Source organism: Erythrolamprus reginae, chromosome 2 (genome assembly GCF_031021105.1).
Source record: "Erythrolamprus reginae isolate rEryReg1 chromosome 2, rEryReg1.hap1, whole genome shotgun sequence".
Classification (NCBI taxonomy): domain Eukaryota; kingdom Metazoa; phylum Chordata; class Lepidosauria; order Squamata; family Dipsadidae; genus Erythrolamprus; species Erythrolamprus reginae.
The window spans coordinates 103899808-103925816 of record NC_091951.1 but is presented as its reverse complement, the minus strand read 5'-3'; the positions used below and the strand labels follow the sequence as shown (position 1 = coordinate 103925816).

Below are 26009 nucleotides of genomic sequence, written 5' to 3'. Positions count from 1 at the left end.
CTTCTGTTGCCAGCGAAGCACCCATTTTTGCGATGGTGGGATTTCCTGCTGGATTCCCCTGCAGGATCGCAAAAATGTGGAAGTCCCGGAGGTGGGGTTTCCTATGGAGGGGAGCCTCACGGGAATCCCACCAGCATGAAAACGGGCGCTTCGGCTGCAATGGAAGTCCGGAGGTGGGGCATCCCAGCGGCGGCAACGGGTTCATAAGGTGAAAATAGTTCGGAAAGAGGCAAAAAAAATCTTAAACCCTGGGTTCCGTGTCTCGAAAAGTTCATATGACAAGGGGTTGCGTAAGACGAGGTATCACTGTACGTTATATGTATATGAAGAGAGGGGTGGGGGAGCTTTCTTAAACAGAGCTCTGTTCAGTATTTGCTCTCACTCAGAAATAAGGAAAAGAAATTACTTTAGTCCAATTCCCACTGGTGCAACTCACACTCTCTGAATGTGTTCTCTCACTGATTAATAAATTTGTCAAATATGTTGGGAAAGTAATTCTGGAGATTACAAAATGTGTCTTCCCACCAATTGAATACTTGCCTTTCATTGATGGAAGAAAAGTTCTTATTCAGAGAAACCAGAAGAATGTGTATTTCTTATTATACATCTACTTTAGTTAAGTGGATGGGACCAGTTTACCTAACTCCACTGAGAGGCATACAGACAAGACATTTAAAATATCAGTGATAAATTCAGTTTTCTGTATAGTAAGTCCTTGTTATGAAATGTATTGCCACTATTGTATTACTAAAGCAAGTCTCCTCTTCATTATAGACTATGAATAAATTAAAACCATATTTATGTATTTTCTTGTTTTTATTTATCTTTTTACAATTGCTTTTGTGTTTTTGTAAGTTTCTTAGAAATGTGTAGGGATGGTTGGCCTACGAGTGTTGTAATAAATACAGATATACTTTGAATTTTACCCTGAGTTTCTAAATGAAAATTTAGAAGATCTAATCTTAATGGTACTGTCAGAGGTGAGCTGTATTATTCTATGGCATCTACATAATATACTCCAGTATAATATGCTGCAAAAATACAATACATAGATTCCATGCCACTCAGTTATTTCTGAGATTATCTCTACTAGACATCTTTTCTTTCTCTTTATGGAGATATGGGGAATCAGTGTTTCATTTACTGGAAATGTTGACGCTCCTGGTTCATAATTTCATGGATTTTTAGCTTGTAATGACAACTTGAAATGTTTCTTTTGACAGTGTTCAAGTTGGTAACAAACAGCAGAGTAGTGATTTATTTTTAAAGAATATAAATGTTAAATACATGCTTAATTGATTTAAAGTAATATGTTGTAAATATAGTAGAATATAGACAGGCGTGTTTATCAGTATTTCAAGGAATATTATTTATTTATTCAGGTTTATTAGCTTCCCTGAAGCTCTGTTCATTATGCTCAATAAATATTAGTTATGTATAATTTCCAAGATTAGATTAGTTATATAGCCCACTAATTTTTTTTCCTTTTCTTTAGGTCCCAAAGCAGTGGAAGCCTACAGCCAAAAATTTCAAGTGCTAACCACTTCAGGGAAATTGTTATTTTCTGCAGATGATAATGAAGTGGTCGTTGGAGCAGAAAGACTGAAAGTTTTAGGTAAACAATTTTCATCTAAGTTTCTCTTATTATCAGCATATTGATTACTTTGAAAATAGTTTATTTATATGATCTCTTTTATGAAAGAATGTTCTCTTGTGGCTTCCCTATAAATTGATCAGATGTTTTTTGCAATTTCATGCCATGTTCAGGTTTTTTTTATTAAAGACTTTTAGGATAAGGATGTTGGGAAATCAATCAGTGTGACCATCATCTTGGTCACGGCATATATTACAAAGCACAGTATTGTGAAAGACAAACGACTTTGCTTCTCATGCTTTTGGCAAGCAGATGTGAGCCACGCCATTTCATCTAAACCATTTCTAAATGGTTTTTATGCCTTACAGCTTAAAAATGAAATGGCATGCTATCTTCAGTAATGAAGTAGCAATGGCTGTACATTACAATCTAACATTCTGCATTAAAGCCATTTGGATTTGCCAGCATGTATATAACTTTAGAAGCCTGCAATTTATTTCATCCAGGTACACAGCTAAGACTATTTAAATCACTTAAAATAATTGGCTGTACTGCTAGACCTTGGAGCAAAATGGCTGTTAGGCCCCTGTAGGCTGTTTTATTATTATTTAGAGTCTTATGTTAAATCCATTTCCATTTGTGATCCCCAAACCAAATACTTTTTTTTACCTAGGCAGTAGAAAATAACATCAACTGTTGCCATTAGATAATAAAATAGAAATAAAAAAGAATTTGTTTTATATAAGCAGATGTCTGGTTATGAAATGCAATTTCCACTGTTTTCTTTTTATCTATGTCACTCTATACACCCTTAAAACCCACTTTGGAGAACGGGAAACCTTCTAGAGGATATTTAAGAATATTAAGTTGGCTGCAGAATTCTACTTCCATCAATTCCACTTCTACTCCCACTCACAAAATAATGTTTCAGTTTCTTTCCCTAACGTTTATGATGCAGCAGGTATTAACAATCACATGTTTATGCTTTCAAATACCTTTCACAAAGCAGCTCAACTATGCATAATTTTGAAATTTCCAGAATCTCTGATGAAATAATACAAATTGACAACATCAACAGATACTTGTTTATTCTACTTTTGATAAGATTTTAATATTTGCATCATCTGGTTTCAATCATGCCCCGTAAAACAATAATTAGCTCCAAAGGGGGAATTTCAGTATCTTTTCTGAGAGTTTTGTACAGATGTACATTTATTATTTTAAAAAATTATATTTTATGAGCTTCAAAAAAATTCAATAAATCAGAGAGGTTTTTTTTTAAAAAAATGATTTGTGTAGTTTCCATGATGTAGTGCTTATGTTTGCAGTTTTCTGCAAAAAAGCAAAAAAATGCTTTTCTTTTCTCTCTTAAAAGAGACATCAAAGAAAAATGAGACAATGACATCAAGCTGAGTCATAACAGTTTTAATGAGCTCCTTGATATGTGTTATACTTATTTCTTATGCTGATTGTAATCTAATTAGTTTAGGGTGGGGTATGTCTACTAATAATTAGTTCAGCATTGAAAAAGTCCAGGTAGCTCTAGTATTTCTTTTCTGTGTGGCTAATCTTCAGATACTCTTGTTACTACCTCACATATCCTTGTTACAAAAACAGAAAAAAAGAAATACAAAATTATAATCTGGCAAGAAAGTTGTTTGGGGGAGATTAGAGCAGCAACGAGTGGGTATTTTATTTTTAATCTGGCTAATAATTATTTCATTTTCTTTGTACTTGTTCAAAACTTGATATGAATTTACCCTTTAAAGCAGTTTGGGGCCTTCAAGTAATAAAATAAGGTTGTCTCTTTTTATGTATTTGAATTCTTCAGAACTTTTTCAACATTAAAACCAAGCAAGGAGCAAAAAAAAACAATATTTAAAATGTTTTAAAAGTTAGAACGTTTTTATATATACGTATTAGAAATGGAATTTAATTGGAAATTAAATGTATGAATTACAAATATATGATATAAATGGTAATAATAAGGATACTTTTATTTACATAGTTGAGAAATATAATACAAAGAATTTTATGTATTACTGTGTATAATACTATCATTTTCCAAACTCTTGATTTGTATCCTTTCCCCTTACCTTTTTTCTCTTCCTGTTTATACTTCCCTTCCCCCTTTTTTATTAATAAATAAAACTATTTTTTTTTTAAGTTAGAACGTTTTTTTAACAAAAGAAAGCTTTAAAATATAGTTTGTTTTGCAAACTACTAGCCATGATGAACATAGAAAATATTACAGTCTGCCCTTCCGTAAAGAAGAGAAGTTTGGAGAAACATTTAAAGAGTATTTACTTTTATTAGCATACATTAAGACACTGATCAGGCTTAAAGTATCCTACCTATATTATGTGAAGCAGGTGTGGGATTCAGCCAGTTTAGACTGATTCAGGCAAACCAGATGTTAATTTTCATCTGGTTTGGCAAACCAGTTTTTGCAAGGACTGGATGACCCGGCTTCCCAGGAATCTCCATGCAGCCCATTTTGGATGCCAGGTAAGTGCAGGGCCTGCATGGAGACTCTTGGGGGAGGGGGAGAGGGGCAAAAAAAGGGTCTATTAGAAGTCCAGAAATGGGCCCGTTTCTGGCCTCGAGAGCCCAGGGAAGGCCAGTTTCACTCTCCTGGAGGCTCAAGGAAAGCTTCCGAAGCCTGAGGAGGAGGGCCAAAATGGGCCTACTGGAAGTCCATGGCACTGGACCAGAATATCGCCGAGACCTCCTTCTGCCGCACGAATCCCAGCGACCGATTAGGTCCCACAGAGTGGGTTTTCTCCGGGTCCCGTCAACTAAAAAATGTCGGTTGGCGGGCCCCAGGGGAAGAGCCTTCTCTGTGGTGGCCCCGACTCTCTGGAACCAACTCCCCCCAGAGATTAGAACTGCCCCTACTCTCCCCTGCCTTTCGTAAACTCCTTAAAACCCACCTTTGTCGTCAGGCATGGGGGAACTGAATCACCTCCCCCGGGCATGTACAATTTATGCATGGTATGTTTGTGTGTATGTTTGCTTAGTAAATGGGGTTTTTAAATATCTTAAATTATATTTAGATTCGTCATGAATTGTTGTATCCTGCTGTGAGCCGCCCCGAGTCTGCGGAGAGGGGCGGCATACAAATCTAAATAATAAATAATAATAATAATAAAATAAGTCCAAAAAGGGCCTGTTTCCAACCTCCGGAATGCCTCCAGAGCCAGGAAGATCATTTTCACCATCCAGGAGGTGCAAGGAAAACCTCTAGAGCCTGGGAAGGGAAAAAATGGGCCTACTAGAAGTACCAGAAGTATTGGGCCTCTAGTACTAGGGGGAGGCTATTTTCGCTCTCCTGGAGGCTCAAGGAAAGCCTCCAGAGCCTGGGGAAGACAAAAACATCCGTCTTGCTGTGGAGCAGGAGGCCGTGTAGGCCATCCCCCATGGCCATGCCCACCAGCAACCAGGCAGCAAATTGGTTGTTAATTTTTTTAATTTCACCCATGATGAAGACCCAACACTGGAGGATTAAGTTCTAATACAGGGAAAGGTGGATGGGAAGCGACAAAGAGGATGACCCGAAAGTTGGATGAACTTATTTATGTTAGGAATGTGTGTATCATTGGAAGAACTGAAGGACCAGGTTAGGACAGATGATTATAGGCAAAAATCTATGTATGTGGTAGGTTACAGTTGACAATGACTTTATGGTACATAATCATCATTAAATAATTAAAGCATTTGTACCCTTTTTCTACTGTCAATCACTCAGGTCATTATGTACATGTAATCTAGAATCAGCAACTTTTTCAGGACTCATATACCATCATGCTCATCCACATGATGAAAATCTTGTGAGCTGCAACGCATTTGTATTAATGTTTACATTTTTAAAGTTATCATGTAAGAAAGCAAAAATTTCATAAGATCTGCAATTTTCAAAAGATTATTTTTTACTATGTTTGATTTGCAACTAACTTTGTCATAAATCTAGCAATGTTTAAGAGGGAGATTAATGTTCTGGTAGGTACTACAAGGACCAGAAAGCTGTAAACTAGCTTAATATTTCTCGTTTGTAGTTCCCAAGTTATTCAGTTATTAAATCCTTCAATATCTATTTTTAATTTTAGTGCTTTAGCAAAGCATGTATTTTATGATCAAGCTATAGAGCTTTCCAAATTATTGTTGGTAATGCTGGGGCAACTTCCATATGAAAATAGATGTCTTCTAAATATATGTCAGAAATTGCATAGAATTTGGACAGTGGACCAAAAGCAAGTCCTTCAAGAGATTTTATGTCATTCTCAGGGCAGACTTCCTTCATTTGTTAAACATACATTAAGTTTATTGAAATATTTAATCCCAGCGACGAGTGGGCCTTCTCCGGGTCCCGTCAACTAAACAATGTTGGTTGGCGGGCCCCAGGGGAAGAGCCTTCTCTGTGGCGGCCCCGACTCTCTGGAACCAACTCCCCCCGGAGATTAGAACTGCCCCTACTCTCCCTGCCTTCCGTAAAGTTCTTAAAACCCACCTTTGCCGTCAGGCATGGGGGAACTGAAACATCTCCCCCGGGCATGTACAATTTATGTTTGGTATGTTTGTGTGTGTGCTTGTTAGTATATTGGGGTTCTTTTTTAAAAACCTTTTTTAAATATTTAAATTTATTTGAATCTATTTGGATTTGTACGATTTGTTTATGCCTTGTTGTGAGCCGCCCCGAGTTCGCGGAGAGGGGCGGCATACAAATCTAAATAATAAAATAAATAAATAATTAAAATAAAAATTTGGGTTCAAATTTTCAATTTTCTATATATTCAAAAAAGGGTAACAGAAGCTAATTAATTGATCACATACAGTACTTTATGTTTACTGTAAATTATTTTCTTTTAATGCAAATTTAGTTGCATTTTACACATGTTTGGAGATTCAGCCACGGTGGTTTAAATTTAATATCCGTAAATCATTGGTCTCAAGGTAAGAAAAAAATGTATGTTTAAGAAAGTAATTTAAATTATTGATCTGTCATTTTCTCAAAGAAAGATGAATATACAAAACTAAATCTTTTATTGATGCCTACAGAGAAATTTTTCAGATACATGCCTGAAATGTTTGACTGTTGATGTGTCATCAAATGAGTCGTGGACTAATAACAATCACATAGATCTGCTTCAGAATGTTTAAGAATATAGATATTGTGCTGGTGTTTTCTGACCCATTGGTTAAGGATGCTCTATAACCTATAGAAGAATTTTCAGCATTCTTTGCAGGTATTCCTGATCAAATGTGTAAAATGGAATCCAGAGTTATTGGTGATCAATGAAACATGAAACATTTAATTATACTTGTAAATCATTTTGTTGGAGATGCTGTTTTAGGATTAACCCAAAAAGAAACATTGATTTGTTTCTTCTATTGATCATATGGAGCAACAACAGTTGTAGCTAAGTTATATTTTAATAAGAAAACATTGAAAATTAGTTTTGATGTTCATTAATTACTTCTTTATTCAGTGAAAATTGAATTGCAGCACTTATAAATTAAGGGTAATCACAAACCATTATTCTGTTAATTAGTTATTTTTATACTACAGATTAGTTTTAAATATGTCCTCTACATGCTACTTGGTCAATCGCTAGCAAAGTCAAATTATTATCACTACATAAAAGCATTTTAATAAAAGTGTAAGGTCTGGCCTCTCTCCCTTATTCAAGAAAGTAAAGACTTGAAACTTGGCATCTCAAAAGGAATCTTTTATTGAACAAGGTTGATAACAGGATAAAATAAAAACAGGCTCTGAGATCCATCAGGCAATACAAATAGAATAAAGGAATTAGGAACCTCTCTCAACATCCAATCTGCAGGTATGAAGTCAGCCAATCTGCAGGTATGAAGATGTTATTGTACCAGCTGCTCTGAGAACATGATAGGGAAGTTTGTCAGGGTCATCCTCAGCCGTCTTTCAGGTGATGCAACCTACATGACCCTCCCTCCTTCATTCCCCAAAAGACGTGAAAATCCCAGGGCACCTAGGCACCAGACAAAAAAGCTATAAATCAATAGCATGCAGGATGTAGGGTACATAGAAGAAAGCAATAAAATAAAGAGTGCAAGCAAGGGTCCCCCCCTTCCCTGAAGAATGGCAGATCATGTATCTGACAGAAAAATAAAGTAATTTAAATTAGAATGAGTTTTTTAAAGAAAAGAACCACAATCGAATTAGCCTATAGAACAATAACAAAAATTGAAATCAGTCAACACTGATTTCAACATAATGATATTGGAACCCTGCTGAGGAGAATAAATATGCAAACGAGAAAGCTTGAAGTTTGATTATTGTAAAGTTGTCCGGTCTGGCGTAATAAATCCCCTAATTGAAGAATTCAGATTGCTGTTTTTACCAAACATCAACTCACTTTTTTCAGTTCTATACTAAGCAAATCTTACTTTGAACAGTTGGACTTTATCTAGAACTACTGGAGTGAGGCTGAATTTATTTGTTTCATCAATTACTTTCTGATCCTGAATGATTTGTTGGTTGGTTGAAAAAGCTGAATACTGATATTTTAAAGACACAATATCCAAAGTGTTGTAGAATAGAATAGAATTTTTAATTGGCCAAGTGTGATTGGACACACAAGGAATTTGTCTGGTGCATATGCTCTCAGCTACATAAATAAAATATACATTTGTCAAGAATCAGTGGTACAACACTTAATGATGTCATAGGGGTCAAATAAGCAATGAAGGAGCAATATTAATAAAAATCTTAGGATATAAGCAACAAGTTACAGTCATACAATCAACATGGGAGGAAATGGGTGAAAGGAATGATGAGAAAAACTAGTAGAATAGAAGTGCAGATTTAATAGAAAGTCTGACGGTGTTGAGGAATTATTTGTTTGTAGAGTGATGGCGTTCAGAAAAAAAACTGTTCTTGTGTCTAGTTGTCTTGGTGTGCAGTGCTCTGTACGACGTTTTGAGGGTAGGGAGTTGAAACAATTTGTGTCCAGGATGTGAGGGGGTCAGTAAATATTTTCCCCGCCCTCTTTTTGACTCGTGAAGTATACAGGTCCTCAATGGAAGGCAGGTTTGCAGCAATTGTTTTTTCTGCAGTTCTGATTATCCTCTGAAGTCTGTGTCGGTCCTGTTTGGGTTGCAGCACCAAACCAGACAGTTATAGAGGTGCAGATGACAGACTCAATGATTCCTCTGTAGAACTGTATCAGCAGCTCCTTGGGCAGTTTGAGCTTCCTGAGCTGGCGCAGAAAGAACATTCTTTGTTGTGCTTTTTTGATGATGTTATGGACAGGCCTTTGTCAATATGGTATGCATGAGGCCAAAAGGGTTACTAAGACACTAGTGTTGTGGAAGTGAACTTGTAGTGCTGTCTTTTTGCACTATAAGATGCACTTTCCCCCTCCCCCCAAAGTGGGGGAAAATGTCTGTCATCTTATGGAGTGAATATTGCCTATCGCCACCACCGCCTGTTGCTACCACTTCTATTGCCACTGTCACCTATCAGTTGGATTGGCCTCGGGGGAATACTGCTGATCAGCTGTTCCAGGTGGTGAGGATCATGGCTGCTTGTTGCTGCCACTGCCATATGGAGGTGGCAGCAATAAGTGGCAAACAATAACAATAGGCCAGTAGTGAGTGCTGGCAATAGGCAGCAGCAAGCAATAGGTGGTGGCAGTAACAGGTGGTGGCAATAGGTGGTGGCAATCCCCACCGCCTGGAACCATAGGTGGCAGCAGCGATAGGCGGTGGCAGCGATAGTGGGGGACTCTGCTGAAGACTCCAATGTTCCCCGGCAGAGGCAACAGACCCAGAGGAGGCAGCAACAGCACCATTTCTAGTCAGCCAGCCCACTTATTGGTGAGGCTATGGGAGGCCAGAATTCAGCTGTCACTCAGCTGACCAGTGGCAGGTGCAATGGAGCAGAGTTCTGACGAACCACGTGCTGGAGTGGTAGGCAGAGGCAGATTTTTAGTTTTCGTGTTTTCCTCCACAAAAGATAGTTGCATCTTATGGTCCAGAGCATCTTATAGTGTAAAAATTATGGATAGTTAGACTTTCCATTGCCCTATTTAATATTGTGTAGCAATAGATTTTCCATCTCCCTACACTTTTAATATTTTTGAAAAAAGATTAATGTGTGCTGTTTTGCAGATTCACTGCAACTTTTTAATATGCATGTCAAATGTGCATAGATAAAATGTATTAGGGCTAGTTAGTGATATACACCTGGAATTATTGCTTTTCTTTTCAGAAGCTAGGGAGAAAATACTTGTTTTGAACAGAGCAACTGTTTTTTTCCCCTGTCGAGGAAACAATGGGATATTCAAGAACCTACACAATTGGATACTTGCAGACTATAATAAGTTTGATTGCCAAAGGGGGATATCTCATGTTATCTCATAGGAGGAATTCACTTCCTAATAATTCCTGGAAAAGAAATGAATATATTGCTCTCACACTTTTAAGATTCTGATAAAAAAGAACGGGGGAAAAATAGTTTTCCTAACTTGGAAGAGGACTCTTTACAGCATACCATGTATCTAATTCATGTTGAACAATAGTGGGTATAAACTATAATCAAAGATGTTGCAGAAACAATACATTTTTTTATATTCTAGCCTTCCAAAATATCACACCACCTACTGTATGGGATTATGCATTATATCACAAACTATGCCTACATAATAAGGAGATGGAAGTACAAATGTGGCTTTGTGTAGCTTGTATAGTGCAACCAACTAATAAATTTGATGAATGATGATTAAAAATAATTACACTCCACTAAAAAGACAAAACACTAGTTGGAATCAAATCAGTGTGGTCAATTAGTAGAAATTGCAGACTGGTTTGGAATAAAAACAATTTTCAGCACTTATCTGATACTCTTAGATAGTACCATTAGACCTTGAATAATAATAACATTTATTGAAATTACCTTGCCCATCCTTGTCTCTGAAGTGACTGTTGCTCTGGTTTATGGATTAAGAGAAGACTATTATGCATTGTGTAAAGGGCATTGTTAAACGTAGCTGAAATGTGGTACATATGTCTTATGAAACTTTTTATTCACCATTAGTCCATACTTGAGAATCCATACATATCTCAGCCATCATGAGACACAAGTTTATAGGATGAGAGTAGATGCTGATGTTATACATAGAAAACAATAGAATTTAGAGGTCTAGTAGCCAGAGATTTGAATGTTAAAAGCAGGAGAAACATGTTGGTGCCAAATATAATAACTGATTTTAGAAGATTTCCATGTATTAGTAAGCAGCATGTACATTTAAAAATACATTATTTGAATTCTTATGAAATATAAATCCCATGTTTTATACAAAAACATTGGATTAGAGAGAGAGAGTGTGTGTGTGTGTGTGTGTGTGTGTTGTGCATTCATAAAATAGTCTGCCAATTTAATTATACATAAACATGCATTTCAAACTCATCTAACAGATTTTGTTTTTCTGGAGTGAGGTGGACATTTGTTTCCTTCAAAATAATGATAAAAATAGAAGTCAAAAGAGGTAAATGGAGGGTATCCAAGGATAATTGTCATATTCCTATAAATATGTTTAACCAAGCATTAACCAGGTTGAATCTTCTTACTTGCAATAAATGTATCAAAACTCTTAGTTTATAAAGTATTCTCTCATATTTTTTTTAAAGTCACTAGGTCTTCTTTAAAAATGTGATTATGTCTTTAGTGACTTCTTCATTGGTCAGGAAAACAAATCAAAGTTATATGTTCCCACCACTGATCTCCAACCATCCACTTAACTTGTTACATACATCTACGGAGAGGGGCGGCATACAAATCTAATAAATAATAATAAAATAATAATAATTATTATTAGAAAATGGCCAGTGTGCTATTTGCCTTTCTTCTGTCTGCCTCTAGAGCAGTGATGGTGAACCTTTTTTTCCTTGGGTGCCGAAAGAGCGTGTGCATGCGCTATTGTGCTTGCACAAGTGCCCACACTCATAATTCAATGTCTGGGGAGGGCAACAAAAGCTTCCCCCACCTCTGGAGGCTTTCTGGAAGCTGAAAACAGCCTGTTTCCCAATTTCTAGGGGGCCCAGTAGGCTCATGTTTCTCCCTTCCCAGGCACCAAAGGCTTTCCTGGAGCTGGGGGAGAGTAAAAAGGTCCTCCCCCAACCACCCAGATGCTCTCTGGAAGCCAAAAATGCCCTTCCAGAGTCTCTGTGCAAGCCAAAAATCAGCTGGCCAGCACACAAATGCACATTGGAGCTGAGCTAGGGCAACCGATAATACCTGGATTGATTGATTGATTGACTGATGATTAATAATGACTAAGATCTGATTTATATTATCAATATTAACTTAGTATAAATTTTTTCTATTTTCTATTTTCTATTTATATATTGTGATATATTTATTAGTGCTTTTAATTACTACTAATTTAATCTATTTTTAATATTATTGGGGGATTTCTTAATTAATGGATGACTGGGGTGGATGTAATTTTGTGCATGGGAGGATTGATTGGTATGAATAGGATGGATGGGGTGGGTGGGGCTATGGTATGGATGAGATGAATGGAAATAGTATGAATGACAGATTTGCCCCACCTGACGCTGGAGAGGCAGGAGGGGAGGGGGCACCAATCTCTGGGGTGACAGAGGGTTGGAATATTCCAGTGTTGCTGGGGAGAGGCAGATATGGCGGGGGCCACGGAGTTAGCCATTCCAGGGGAAGGAGGGATCGTTGCCTAATAACGATCCCTTGTTCTGGCTCCGTGAGCCCAATCTTGGGCACTGGTGATGAGTGTAATTCTGGCCCTGGGCTCAGGCTGCTGCTGCTCAATGCCAGGTCAGTGGTAAATAAAGCTCTCCTCATCCGGGATTTGATCCTGGATGAGGAGGCCGACCTGGCATGTATTACTGAAACCTGGCTGGGCCCAAAGGGAGGAGTTCCTCTCTCTGAAATTTGCCCAGCCGGGTTTCAGATATGGCATCAACCTTGACCCCAGGGAAGGGGGGGAGGAGTGGCTATTATAGCCAGGGAGAGCCTTTGCCTACGTAGACTCATTGCTCCAGAGATTGCGGGTTGCGAGTCTCTCTTGATGAAGTTGGACTTAGGGGTTCAGGTGGGCTTGTTTCTCACGTACCTGCCTCCCAGATGCGTGTCAAAAGCCCTGCCTGTGCTACTTGAGGAGGTAGCCGGACTTATTGTCTTGGGGAACTTCAACCTGCCGTCACTCAGCAAAGCCTCTGGACTGGCACAGGAGTTCATGGCCACCATGACAGCCATGGACCTGACTCAAGTAGTACAGGGTCCGACTCACGAGGGAGGACACGCACCTGACATGGTATTCCTCTCCGAGCAATTGAGTAATGGTCTGAGACTAAAGGGCTTAGAAGCATTGCCTTTGTCATGGTCGGACCATTTTCTACTATGGCTTGACTTCCTGGCTCCAATCCTTCCCCGCAGGGAGGCGGAACCGATTAAGATGTTCCACCCCAGACGCCTGATGGACCCAGAGGGCTTTCAGACGGTGCTTGGAGTTATTCCAGATGCACTCATCCACAGTTCGGAGGAGTCTCTTGTGGAGGTCTGGACCAAGGCTGCAGCGGAGGCTCTTAATCGGATTGTGCCCTTGCAACCTCTCCGTGGCGCTAGACCCCGTAGAGCTCCATGGTTCAACGAGGAGCTCCGGGAGTTGAAACGCCAGAAGAGACGTCTAGAGAAGCGATGGAGGTAGAGTAAGTCTGAATCCGATCGAACACTGAATCCGATCGAACACCCCCGAGGGGGTTTTGCCTCCCAAGGACAATTCCATCTGTCCATCCATCATCACCCTGGGGGGGATTATTGACCCCCTCGGAGAGGGTCCGCAACTTGGGCGTCCTCCTCGATCCACAGCTCACATTAGAGAACCATCTTTCAGCTGTGGCAAGGAGGGAGTTTGCCCAGGTTTGCCTGGTGCACCAGTTTGCCTGGTGCAGCCCTATCTGGACAGGGACTCACTACTCACAGTCACTCATGCCCTCATCACCTCGAGGTTCGACTACTGTAATGCTCTCTACATGGGGCTACCTTTGAAAAGTGTTCGGAAACTTCAGATCGTGCAGAATGCAGCTGCGAGAGCAGTCATGGGCTTACCTAGGTATGCCCATGTTTCACCATCACTCCGCAGTCTGCATTGGCTGCCGATCAGTTTCCGGTCACAATTCAAAGTGTTGGTTATGACCTTTAAAGTCCTTCATGGCATCGGACCAGAATATCTCCGAGACCGCCTCCTGCCGCACGAATCCCAGCGACCGATTAGGTCCCACAGAGTTGGCCTTCTCCGGGTCCCATCAACTAAACAATGTCGGTTGGCAGGCCCCGGGGGAAGAGTCTTCTCTGTGGTGGACCCGACTCTCTGGAACCAGCTCCCCCCAGAGATTAGAACTGCCCCTACTCTTCCTGCCTTCCATAAACTCCTTAAAACCCACCTTTGTCGTCAGGCATGGGAGAACTGAGACATCTCCCCCGGACCTATTCAATTCAATTTATGTATGGTATGCTTGTATGTATGTTTGCTTAAATAATGGGTTTTTTTTAATATTTTAAATTGTAAATTATTAGATTTGTCATGAACTGTTTTATTGTGTTGTGAGCCGCCCCGAGTCTACGGAAAGGGGCAGCATACAAATCTAAATAATAATAATAATAATAATAATAATAATAATAATAATAATAATAATAACAACAACAACAACAACAACAACAGCTCATGTGCCAGCAGATATGGCTCCACGTGCCACCTGTAGCACCCGTTCCATAGGTTCGCTATCACTGCTCTAGAGAAAAATAAAATTGAGCTTGGGGTAGTAGCAAACTGTTAATGGAAGACTTGCAGAAGTGATTACAGTATAGAGTTCTGGGAAAAGAGGAGACATAAGATGGGCCACCAATATATGTAATAAATATAAGATATAAGAAAGAAAAATAATCCCACTTTGCTTGTGTTTAATATAAAATGCAACAAAGAGAAAGTTGGACAGGCCTTCAAAATTCTACCTTGATACAATTAAGAGCATTTCTGGAATTCCTGCTGTTTCTTGACCTTAACTTGAAGGGTTGACACCACCTAAAATTGTCTATATTTAAAGCAGTTGACTCAGGAAAGAAATCAGAAGAGAAAGTAGCTGGGCTAGAAAAAAATGTTGAGATGCAGATGCCAATGATCTTCAGAGTAATGGTCAATGTATATCACTGCTAGACTTATAGCTAATATATAAAAATGTTTCTATTCATGCTTAGTTACACGCAATGAAATTGAATTGCGTCCCACTTCAATTCTGCTTGTAATAATCTCCTGCCACTGCTAATTCCAGCTGTGAGACAAGGAGGAGAGAAATTATAAATGTCACAATAGAAAAAGCCTCTTCTAAGAGCCTCTTCTAGAAGATGAATAAAATAATCTTTAGCTACTGTAGTTCCTGACTGTTGAGCCATGGTATCTGGAAATTAATAAAAATTAGTCTGGATTAAAGCATTGTGCGTTTTATGTATATGTTTAAGAAACAATTCTTATATGTACTTGTGGTCATGTTTACATTAATGGGATATATGTTTGCAAAATGATGAAGGGGAAAAAAAATCCCCCCCATTATTGATTTTTTTTCTTTCTACTTTTATACTAGTCAATAAAAGGTGTTCTCTGGGTAATATGTACAATAAATAACTTCACAGTAGAACAGATAAAAATGAACTCCAATGTCATCAATGAAATTCTTATTAGATTCATGACAGAGAAGAAATTGAAAGAAACTATTTCTTTCAATTCACAATGAATTCATATTTTTTTTCTGTTATCAGTTGTAATGAGTGCTACTAGTTTTAATTTAGATACATTAATGGCATGCTATGATTTATCAGTTCTCATACAAAGCAGCAGTTGAATGACTCCAAATGCTGCTTTTAGGTGGAATAATATCTAGAGAAGGCATTCATCATTTTCATAAAGTCATTTGACTCTCTTCAGAGTATCCCGGTTCCTCTTAGTTGGGTCACACCTGCAGGGTCTCCTGGGTGGAAACACCTGCAGGACTGTAAAGACTCTTTGAGGCATCTGACAGGTTAAATAACCTAGATTCACCTGGAACCTGGCCATAGAAGTCCCATGTAATTGCCTGAAGCACAGTGTAGGAGTCTTTGGAACTGTCAGTTTGGTTACTTCCTATTCAAAGCACAGTTTTTTGTGTTTCTCATTATGCTGATATAATACCACTGCTGTGTCAGCTACAATTCACATTTGTATTCTAGCTGTGATTCAAGATACTGGTTGTCATCTATGAAGCCCTGCTTGTAGGACCACATTTTCCTTCCCGCCCCCCACCTGCATTATTTCTGCTCAGCTCACCAGATTTGTAGAGGAAAACATACTCTGGGTTCTCTTTATCAAATAGTATAATCTTGCTGAAGCCAGGGGTCATGCCTTCTCTGGCAACATTTGTTTTGTGGTAAACATCCCTCTGGAGAATTGAATGCCTCTCACTTTCACAAGGTTTTGGAGATCCTGCTGGTCTCCAAGGTTTTTAGGCCAGAAGGTTAGTTAGGCTCTGCTGTTAAGGTTGTTGTTTTGCAATTTGGAGTTTGTTTTAACCTTGAGCATCATGGTTTTTAATGATGCTGTTGTTTTAATTTGTGTACATCATCGAGATCCTCTGTTGTGAGATGGAAAGCCATATAATCATTTAAATTAAATTAAACTAAATTAGCTGACCAATATATAAAGTGAAATTGGTTATTTTGAGATTAATCAAGCAGTACTCAATATAGTAAAACAATAAAATTAAAATACACTTGTGGATAATTCTAATTTATTTTATACTTAAAAATGCATTTGCATCTTACCTTTCTCTCCAGATGAAGGTAGATATTAGGCAACTCAAGGCAGATTTCAACCAAAAAAAAAAGGTGAATAGTGGACATAAAGACCAGTAAACAGATTTTTGGAAATGCCAACTAGCTAGTAAAAGAAATGAGATTTTAACACTGTTAAAGTCTTCCCTAAGTTTCCTTCTCCCTATTCCATTTGCTTAGGTCTTTTACCAAAAATTGTTTATTAGGCTTCTGTGTTTTGATTATCCATTCTACTATTGTAGTAAGGAAATTGTCAAGGAAATTAAGTTCTTTCATGGCATTCAGTAGCAAAGATTAGTAGATCTGGGTGTCATCAGCATGCTGATAGTACCTGTCTTTGTAATTCATATTGATTACTTCCAACAGTTTCATGCAGAAAGTGAATCTGATGAAGGATTCAAGAGGACTAAAATGGCTATGCTCCCTTTCCTTACATCCAATTCTCATCACAGAAAATCCACAAAGCAGCCACAATGACATACGCCACCTAACAGCTTAATAAAATTAGATTCGGATAATCAATAGCTTCCATAGGGCAAGGCCCCACCCAATACATTTAAAACTATCAGTAATTTCCCAAATCTCTCACATCAAGGGAGGGTTTACTTAATAAAGTTTTCCCCACTTCCTTTATACAAAGGGAAGCTTATTCCTCCAACAAGGAAACCCTAATTATCTCTTGCAACTGTGAGCTCAGCATCCTCCTGCCTGATTAAATCGGCAGGAGGGCTGAAGATTCAGCAAAGAGATGGCAACTCTCTCCCATCCTGACAAGTTGGGTAAAAACACGTATTTGATATTTTTCAAAAAGTGATAGTTAAGTGCAACAGGAACCACAGACATGTCAACTCAGAATTTGTGCAGATAGTTAACCTTACCATTCCTATATGTAAAATGTCTTCATCAAGATGTTTAGAGGATTTATTTAAAAATGTAATGGGCAGAATGTCTCATATGTAACATAATTATGTGTAGGGATTATTTCCTGGTAAGTGTTCATGGAATTAAATCCGAGAGCTTTAAGCTAATAGAATTCATTCCCTTAGTTGCCAAAAGCTGCTTCTTTGTGTAACCTTGCCTCCCCAGGAGTTGGCATTTTTTCTAAAAGGTGAAGAAGAAATAATCTGCCTTGCCCCTGGATATTTTTTTGACTTAGTTTGGGAGGTGAATGTGATGATTTCATAATTCCATCTTTGTATAAAACCTTCCACATTGTCTCATGGCTTTGCATCCCAGGCATTTTCACTCAGGTTTTGTAATACATACTTAGGTGAAAGAAAAGAAGTGGGGTTAGCAACACATCTCCATGAATATTTATCATGCACATCAAGCAAATAATAACTAATGTGTGTGTTTGTTATTTTTATAACAGTATAGTCAGGATTTTATGTAAGTTTTATTATTCAACATCTAGAAATCTAGATTTCCCATCCTGATGGGAAATTATACTGCTTACATTTCTGTTCATCTCAGTTATGAAAATCCATCTGCAAAAAGAAAAAAGAAAGAAAGAAACATAGCCACAATTTTGTAATCCCTTCTGTAGTCCCAATCTCCATCATGCAAACAAGCAAATAAGACAAAAAGTGCAAGATTGGGTACAAGGTGGTTTAGTACATTGTTTGAAGTCGGTACATTTCTGAACCCAATTGTTTTGGTAACACTGTAATGGAGTATTTCAATTAAGCCAAACTTTGAATGTTATTTTATTATCCCATTATGCCGGATAATTTCCAAGATCATCTTAAAATATGGAATTGAACAGAATAACCATAGTTTTAGGATTATATATTATACCACCAGAAGCAGCAGAGTCCAATTTTTTTAATAAAAAAATCCACAGATATAATAACTAAAAATCCTCTGAATGTCATAAATAGGTTATTTCTGTGCCCCTTAGCTCTTAATTATGCTTCTTTTTACTACTCTTTTACCTATTTTCCTTGTAAAGAAGTGTGGCAAAAGATGCTGTAGCTTCTAGAGAAAGGGCCATAATAAGAGCCAATTATGCTTTTTCTATACAACCACTCCCTATTTAACAACTACCTTGGCTAACAGCCATTTGCAAATACAACAATGATAAATAATTTTAAAAATGCATTCTACCACCAGTATATGCATTTACAACCCAATTTTGTGCACCTGACAATAAAAGCAATCAGTGTGAAACTGATTAAGGCCCAGTCAATTTCAGAAACCAATGCAAACAGATTGAAGAGTTCTAATCAACTAATTAAGCTCATAGAGGTGAGGTTGTTAACTTGCAGTTAGCACTTTCTATAGAAGGGACAAGGTATGGAGAACTGTAGCTCAGGAGGAGAAAACTTATTTAAGCAATCTCCTCTGACCTGCAAGGGAACTAAAAAGGGGGTGGGTGGGGGAGAATGGGCCAGACATAGGACATTGAATAAGAGAATTTCAGCCATCAGTGACTTTCCAAAAAGCTTCTTTCTCTCTTTCTGTGCCAGATATTCACTTAAACATTTCATTTAACAACAATGTCATGGGAACAGAATTCAGTCACTAAACTAGAAGAGGGTGTAATAAGAACTATCTACTGCTGCAGCTAATTTTTTAGCATTGTTTTCTTGTACGTTTCCAGTGTCCCCAGGGCAATGATATAGAATCCACATTTATTTCTGTGTACTCTAAAAAACAGTGAGTGTCCAATATTCCGATAGTTTAGATTTTTGATGTTTTTTAATAAAAGTAAACATTGCAAAGAAATCTTCAAAACAGATTAGGCGTAATGAATTTAAAAGTCTCCTCACTGCTCTGTGCTCTGGGTGGAACTTCTCATGGTGCAACATATACCATAAAAATTCATTTAGCTGGTAGCTTTGTTGAATTACGACCTTCCAAGTGATGGAATAAAAAGGATTGCATCCAGTCTAAGTGTAATCACTATCTTAATTCCCATTGATTTCATTGAGCTTAACGCATGAATAAACTTCAAAATAGTAGCTATGGTTTTCTAAAATTGCTAATGTGTCTATGGTAAGATTGAGCTTAACACATGAATGAATGCATCTGAATCTGTTCAAAACCATAAATTTGTAAGAATTGCATTGCATAATCGCAAATAATATGTTTTTAAACATTAAGGAGGGTAGTAGGGAGAGGTTTTGACATTAATTCCAAAGGCTCTGCTTTGTCTCCAGTCCCTGTTCCTCATTTAATCAGTGCCACAGTAGGACAAGCAGTAGCTGAATTAATAAATTTGTCCTCAAGCACCAGAAAACAGGACAGTGTTTTTTAAAAAAATAGTCCAAAGCAACTTCAAAAACAGGCAATCGTTATCTCTTTGCCTCTTCACAGGCACTTCCACATATAGATTTACAATAATAAGTAAATGGTATTCATAATCATAACCTACCTACTCTGAAGCTTGCTAATATTGCAACAGACAGTGATCCTTGCCCTGAATTGCTTCAATATTATTAGTTTTCTGACAAAAGTATCTCAACAAATGAAGGGACAGTCAATGTTCTAGCAGTAATTGAATGGGCAATCCAATAACAGAACATACAGAATATTAAAAGTAGTCCTGCTAACACCACTTTTGATTTATATTCCTTTGATCAAAACAAACTTCCAAATTACTTTTCAGTATAAGCCTCCCAGCTAATTTCTATCCAAATAAAATTAGTCCATTCCAATACTTTCTCTCCATCACACTGTTACAATGAAAACTGCTTAGTTTTTCACTGCTACATTTAATTTGGCAGAGAACTGGCTTCTCTTGCTATGTCAGATTACAGTTCATGCCATTCTAAAAGTTGGAAAGTGATACATCTGGGTGCCGCCAGGTTTTATCAAATCACAAAGAGCAGATGATAATTCACGAAATGGCTCTTGTCACGGTTGCTAGGAACAGTCATAAAATACTCACTTAGCAGAAGTCAAACAACTGATGCCATGATCAACCCACCTTTCCTTAAAATTGTTTTTAGCAAGAACACAACTTCAAAATAGTAGCTATGGTTTTCTAAAATTGCTAATGTGTCTGTGGTAAGATTCGGAATCATTGTTCTCATTCAGCAACACATAACTGTCAGAGGGATCTTGGGAGTCCTAATGGACAATGACTTAAATATGAGCCAGCAGTCTGCTGGGACACAATCCTAGGCTGCATTAACAAAGGGATCATGTCTGATGTTATTACCACTTTATAATATCTCAGTAAAACCACACTGGAAATATTGCATCCAGTTTTGGTCACTATGACATTAAAAAAAAATACGTTGAGACCAGGGATGGATTGACATTACTGCAGCTACCAGTGCGTTGTGTGTGCAGTTTTGCTTCTTTTGTGCCTACTTTGCATGTGTGCTCCCGTCCTAGCATGTTTTTGCTTCTGTGCATGCACAGGAAGCAAAATCTCGAGAGGGGACGCATGTGCTTATGAGATTTCGGTTATTTTTTTGCTTCCAAACATGCAGAGAAGCAAAATATCATCAAAATCTCACACGCGTGCACGTCCCCTCATGAGATTTTGCTTCTGCGCATGCGCACAAAGCAAACATACAGAAAAATGATGGTGGCGCCCATATGTGTGGTTTGTAGAACCCCCAAATCCTACTCCTGACTGGCCCCACCCAGCCCACCCCTCTCAGGCGTCACCACATGGCTCATTTTGGATGCAGGTAAATGCAGGGCGTGTGCAGAGGCTCAGGGAGAGTGAAAAATAGCCTACCGTAAGTTTGAGAAGGCTGGAAACAGGCTTGTTTCTGGCCTCCAGAAGACCTCTGGAGCTTGGGAAGGCTATTTTTGCCCTCCTGGAGGCTCGAAGAAAGCCTCCAAAGCCCAGGGAGGGTAAAAACACCCCTATAAACTACTTGCGGAGAACCTCTTGCTAAAGTTTTTGAAGCCCACCCCTGGTTAGAACAATTAATCAGTAGAATGACTTTTATCCAAAGTGCCCGATCACTGGAGATTTTAAAGAAAAGATTGGACAGTCATTTGTCTGAAATAGTATAGGCTTTCTTGCCAGAGCAGGGAGTTTGATTACAATAACTCTGTTATTAAGTTATTCTTTTAAATAAAAGGAAAATGTAATAATATAGAATTTTGTTAGCTATTTTCATTTTGAAAAGAATGTTAAAATATTACATTAAATTAGAGCCTGGGGAACTATCCACAATGGGAACCCCACACTCTTTTTACTCTCTCCTAATTCCATCTGCAGAATAATTTCAGTTGCTTTTACAATTAGCAGTACTATTTTAGTTCCAACAGGAACCTTAATTAAATACGTTTTGCCTTTACAGACACTGATTGTCAGAAGCTGGCAGTGACAGTCACAAATGATGCTCACAATTGTGAGCCAGTTGCCATTTCCTTGAATTGATTATGCAAACTACAAGGATCCATAGTTGGCCATACCTATTTTTGTATTTAGGGTTTTATGTGTTGTCCTTATTGTACTGCTGTGAATTTCCTCAAAGAAAGTGAACACAAAAAGTTTCACATTTGTTTTTTCAAAATATTTTTTTTAGAAAAAATCACTGCTAGCAATTATTCATTGAAAAGGAAGAAATAATTTTGGGAAATTTGAAGCACTTGCAGTTTGGTTTTGATTCTCAAGTAAATGTTCTCAATGTAAGCTGTGCTTTTTTGTGGGGACCTTTTGATTATGTACTGTATCTGAAGGGAAAATGATTTATGTAGATTTAAATTCTAAGTAATAAGAGATCTGTGGTTATAGGACAGCCAGTTTCGTGCATTTGGTTTAGGAAAAAAACCTTTCTGGAATAGGCAGTACCTATAGCATTATAAAAACACAATAGGAAACAAGTCGAGGATATTTGGTTTTATTTAATGTATGTAATGTGTAAGGAAAAAGTGTAAGAAATACTTGTGATGAGGTTACAGTTATGTTAATTAAGAAATTACTATATGAGTTATGTTCCATTAAAGCAAAACCAAGGGATTGACAATGTGAATGACTTATTTATATAATAGATCTGCAAATTAATGTATTGAAGTCTAATAGCTGAAGGAAATGGAGTTGAAATTATTCAATTTCTATAACTGTCCATCTCAATCAGTGACTCTGGGCAGCTTACAATTCTAAAAGTATTAAAATAATAAAGGACAACAAATGTAAATATACACAGCAGCCAAGATAATGAATGATAAGAAGTGGGGAAAATTGATTAATGTGTGCTTTTTCGTAGAATATTACTAGGGAAATCGGAGAAGAAATTTTAAAATGTGCCAGTGTTGGTAGAAGGATAATAGGCTGATATGGTATCTGTTCCAAAGAATGAATGTTTTCAGAAGGAAGTAATAATGACTGCATGATCTGGTGGAGCCTAGGCCAGGAAGAGCTTTCTCTGTGGTGGCTCCGGCCCTTTGGAACCAACTCCCCCCAGAGATTCGTACCGCCCCCACCCTCTTGGTCTTTCACAAAGCCCTGAAAACCCACCTTTGCGGGCAGGCATGGGAGGCTGGGAGTGATAATAATAATAATAATAATAATAATAATAATAATAATAATAATATATTAGATTTGTATGCCGCCCCTTTCCGAAGACTCGGAGCGACTCACAACAGCAATAAACAAGACGAGAAGGGTGGGGGCAGTTTGAATCTCCAGAGGGAGTTGGTTCCAGAGGGCCAGGTCCACCACAGAGAAGGCTCTTCCCCTGGGTCCTGCCAGATGACATTGTTTAGTCGATAGGACTGGAGAAGGCCAACTCTGTGGGACCTAATCATGCGGCAGAAAGCAGTCCTGTGGGTATTCTGGTCCGATGCCATGTAGGGATTTATAGGTCATTACCAACACTTGGAGTTGTGTCTGAAAACTAATCGGCAGCCAGTGCAGGCCGCGGAGTGATGATGAGACTTGGGCGTATCTGGGAAGGCCAATGAGTGCTCTCGCGGCCATGATCTGAATTTTCCGAACACTCTTCAGAGGTAGCCCCATGTAGAGAGCTGACTCCGGCCGATGCTATGGATGGTTAAATCTAGTTGGATGAATGTGGATGATTGTGTTTTTAGCAAAAATGGGGGTTTAGATTTTTTAGTTTTTTAATATTAGATTTCCACATTTTTACGTATTTTTATTTACTCTGTTGTGAGGCGCCCTGAGTTGGTTGAGAAGGGCAGCATAGAAATCTAATTAAATAATAAATAAATGATGATACTTTAGTCCACTTTGTTATGTGAAACTGATATTTGGGTACATCAGACGAAACATAAAAGTCAAACACAGTGGGAATGGAACTTTTACATTATGTGTATGGTAAAACCAGAAAAAAAAGGATCAGTGATGGATAGATTCTTAATGAAGTGGATTGAATTAGGTTTTTTAACTAATTCAAAAATTGTTTTTCTTTCATGATTAATTTATTTCATTCCAAGATGGCATGTGGTGAGGTGGCTTCATAAAGTAGTCGGTGAGATTGGAGGCAGCATCAGAAAAGATCTCTAAATATATACCCCAGAGATAAAGTGCAAGACCTTAGGGTAGATATCCCCCATAGATATTTATTTCCCTTCTTAATATTTAACAGAAAATATTGCAACCAGGAGAAAGAAAGAAAAAACTAGGCTGCCAGAATAAAAGACCGCTTAAATCTTCATGCAACCAATGAGCATCTTCAAAAGAAACAGACACCTGACATTTGCAAATCAGCTTTTAGAAGTGAAATGGCAAGTCCAAAGGTAGAAAATGTGAGAATGACCTTGGGAGACAGAAGGAAGAGCCACAGATCAAGCAACAGAAAAGAGGCAGCTGAGCCTCCAGAAAGAACAAAATCATGGTAGACTAGGAACCTTCCTGGTTCCCTGGAAAGTAAAGGCAATGGAAGGTTTGGGGGGATAGGTACTTTCAGTCCTATAAGTTTCTGTAAATATGCCAATAAAGATAGAGCTAGGTATGCTGCTTATCTGGTCAACCCCACAAGGCTGACACAAAGTTATGTAATAGTTATATTATGTAGTATTATTAAAATGAGTTTTCTCTTCACATAACATGGGCCTATGTGTTTATTATCCCTTTCACAGAAGCAATTTTCTCACTGTAACTATGGTAACTGAGTTTATATGAGAATGGACTTGGGGGGGGGTGTTGTTTGTTTTGCAGATTGGTTTTCCCATTGCACACCAATATAGGATGAGGGGAAGAAAAAAAGCATTGGCCAAATAATTACAGTAACTCAAAATCTTTTAGACAGATAGTGTCACATGCTTTATAAATTCCTGATTGAGTGTATGGAATTAGGCTGTTGGGCAGAAAGCCAGCAGATGGACTCATCATTGATGAAATCATTTTGGAGAAGCATTAAATGGAACTTAAAATAAAGGTGAAATGGCTTTATGGATTTTCCACTCAAAGTATTTATGAACATTTGTTGCTGATATATAACGTAGTGTTAAAAGGAAGATTTAGTATAGTGGGGTTGTAATAAAAATTCTTTTGTATATAATAAAACAATAGTTTATCACCATTTAGAATAAGGATAAAATACACAGGTTTGTTGCTACTTGCCTTCTATACTTTACTGAGAGCATAGAATTGTGAACTACAAAATCAATTGCTCAGTTTAAAGCAATTTAAACCAAACCTAGGGTTACTTTCCCTCTTCTTCGAAATATGGTGAGGAATGTTTCCAATAGCAAAATAAATAAGAGATATTGATTTATTAACAATCTGACATGGTTTGCTTTGTGCTTAGTAAAGATGGAAGAGTGATAATGAAATGTTTTCTTGTTTTCTTTTGTAGTTTATAGATATATAGCATAAAAATAAAATCTATATTGAATATCTTATGGCCTGCATAGCCAGTTAAAGAATCCCTATGCTATGCAACCTTATCTCTCCTTCTCTCTGTCCATCGATTTGGTCCTGCAGGGCAAATATGTTCCAAGTCCCATCTAATAAAGAGTGTCATGTTGCAGGACCCAGGAAGCCTTCCTATTTTGTGGCAATTCCTGGAATAATCCCAGGAATTGGGAAGGTATGGTTCATATCTATTCATTACACAGGAAATTGTTAAAGACTGGTTATTATCCAAGGTCTTGAGGACAGGATGATAATGGGGCCTGTGCAGTGCTTTGCACTGCTCTGTTCGGTATTATTTTGGTGATCTAAAATGACACAACATAACAAATTAAGATAATACAGTGGTACCTCATCTTACGAACACCTCTTCTAACGAACTTTTCAAGATACGAACACGGTGTTTAAGATTTTTTTGCCTCTTCTTCCGAACTATTTTCACCTTACGAACCCAAGCAGCTGCTGCTGGGATGAAAGGGTTTCTTTTTTTCCCCCTTTTTTGAAGAAAGAAAAGGGAGGGGCTGCTTGGAGTAGGAAAGATTTTGCAGAGAACAACATGCTTGCAAAGGCACTGAAAGGGTGTCTTTTTAAGAAAGAAAAGGGAGGGGCAGCTTGGGGGAGGAAAGATTTTGTAGAGAACAACGTGCTTGCAAAGGCACTGAAAGGGTGTCTTTTTAAGAAAGAAAAGAGAGGGGCAGCTTGGAGAAAAGATTTTGCAGAGAACAACGTGCCTGCAAAGGCACTGAAAGGGTGTC

The 26009-nt window shown here is 38.0% G+C and overlaps 1 protein-coding gene across 1 annotated transcript in view; it reads left to right on the top strand.

Moving 5' to 3' along the window:
- SGCD (sarcoglycan delta) overlaps positions 1-26009 on the top strand; it is a 319572-nt gene that overhangs the window by 235270 nt on the left and 58293 nt on the right. The window contains exon 6 of the mRNA XM_070739007.1: positions 1496-1615. Within this exon, the coding sequence (XP_070595108.1) occupies positions 1496-1615 (120 nt within the window). The remainder of the gene's footprint in view (positions 1-1495; positions 1616-26009) is intronic.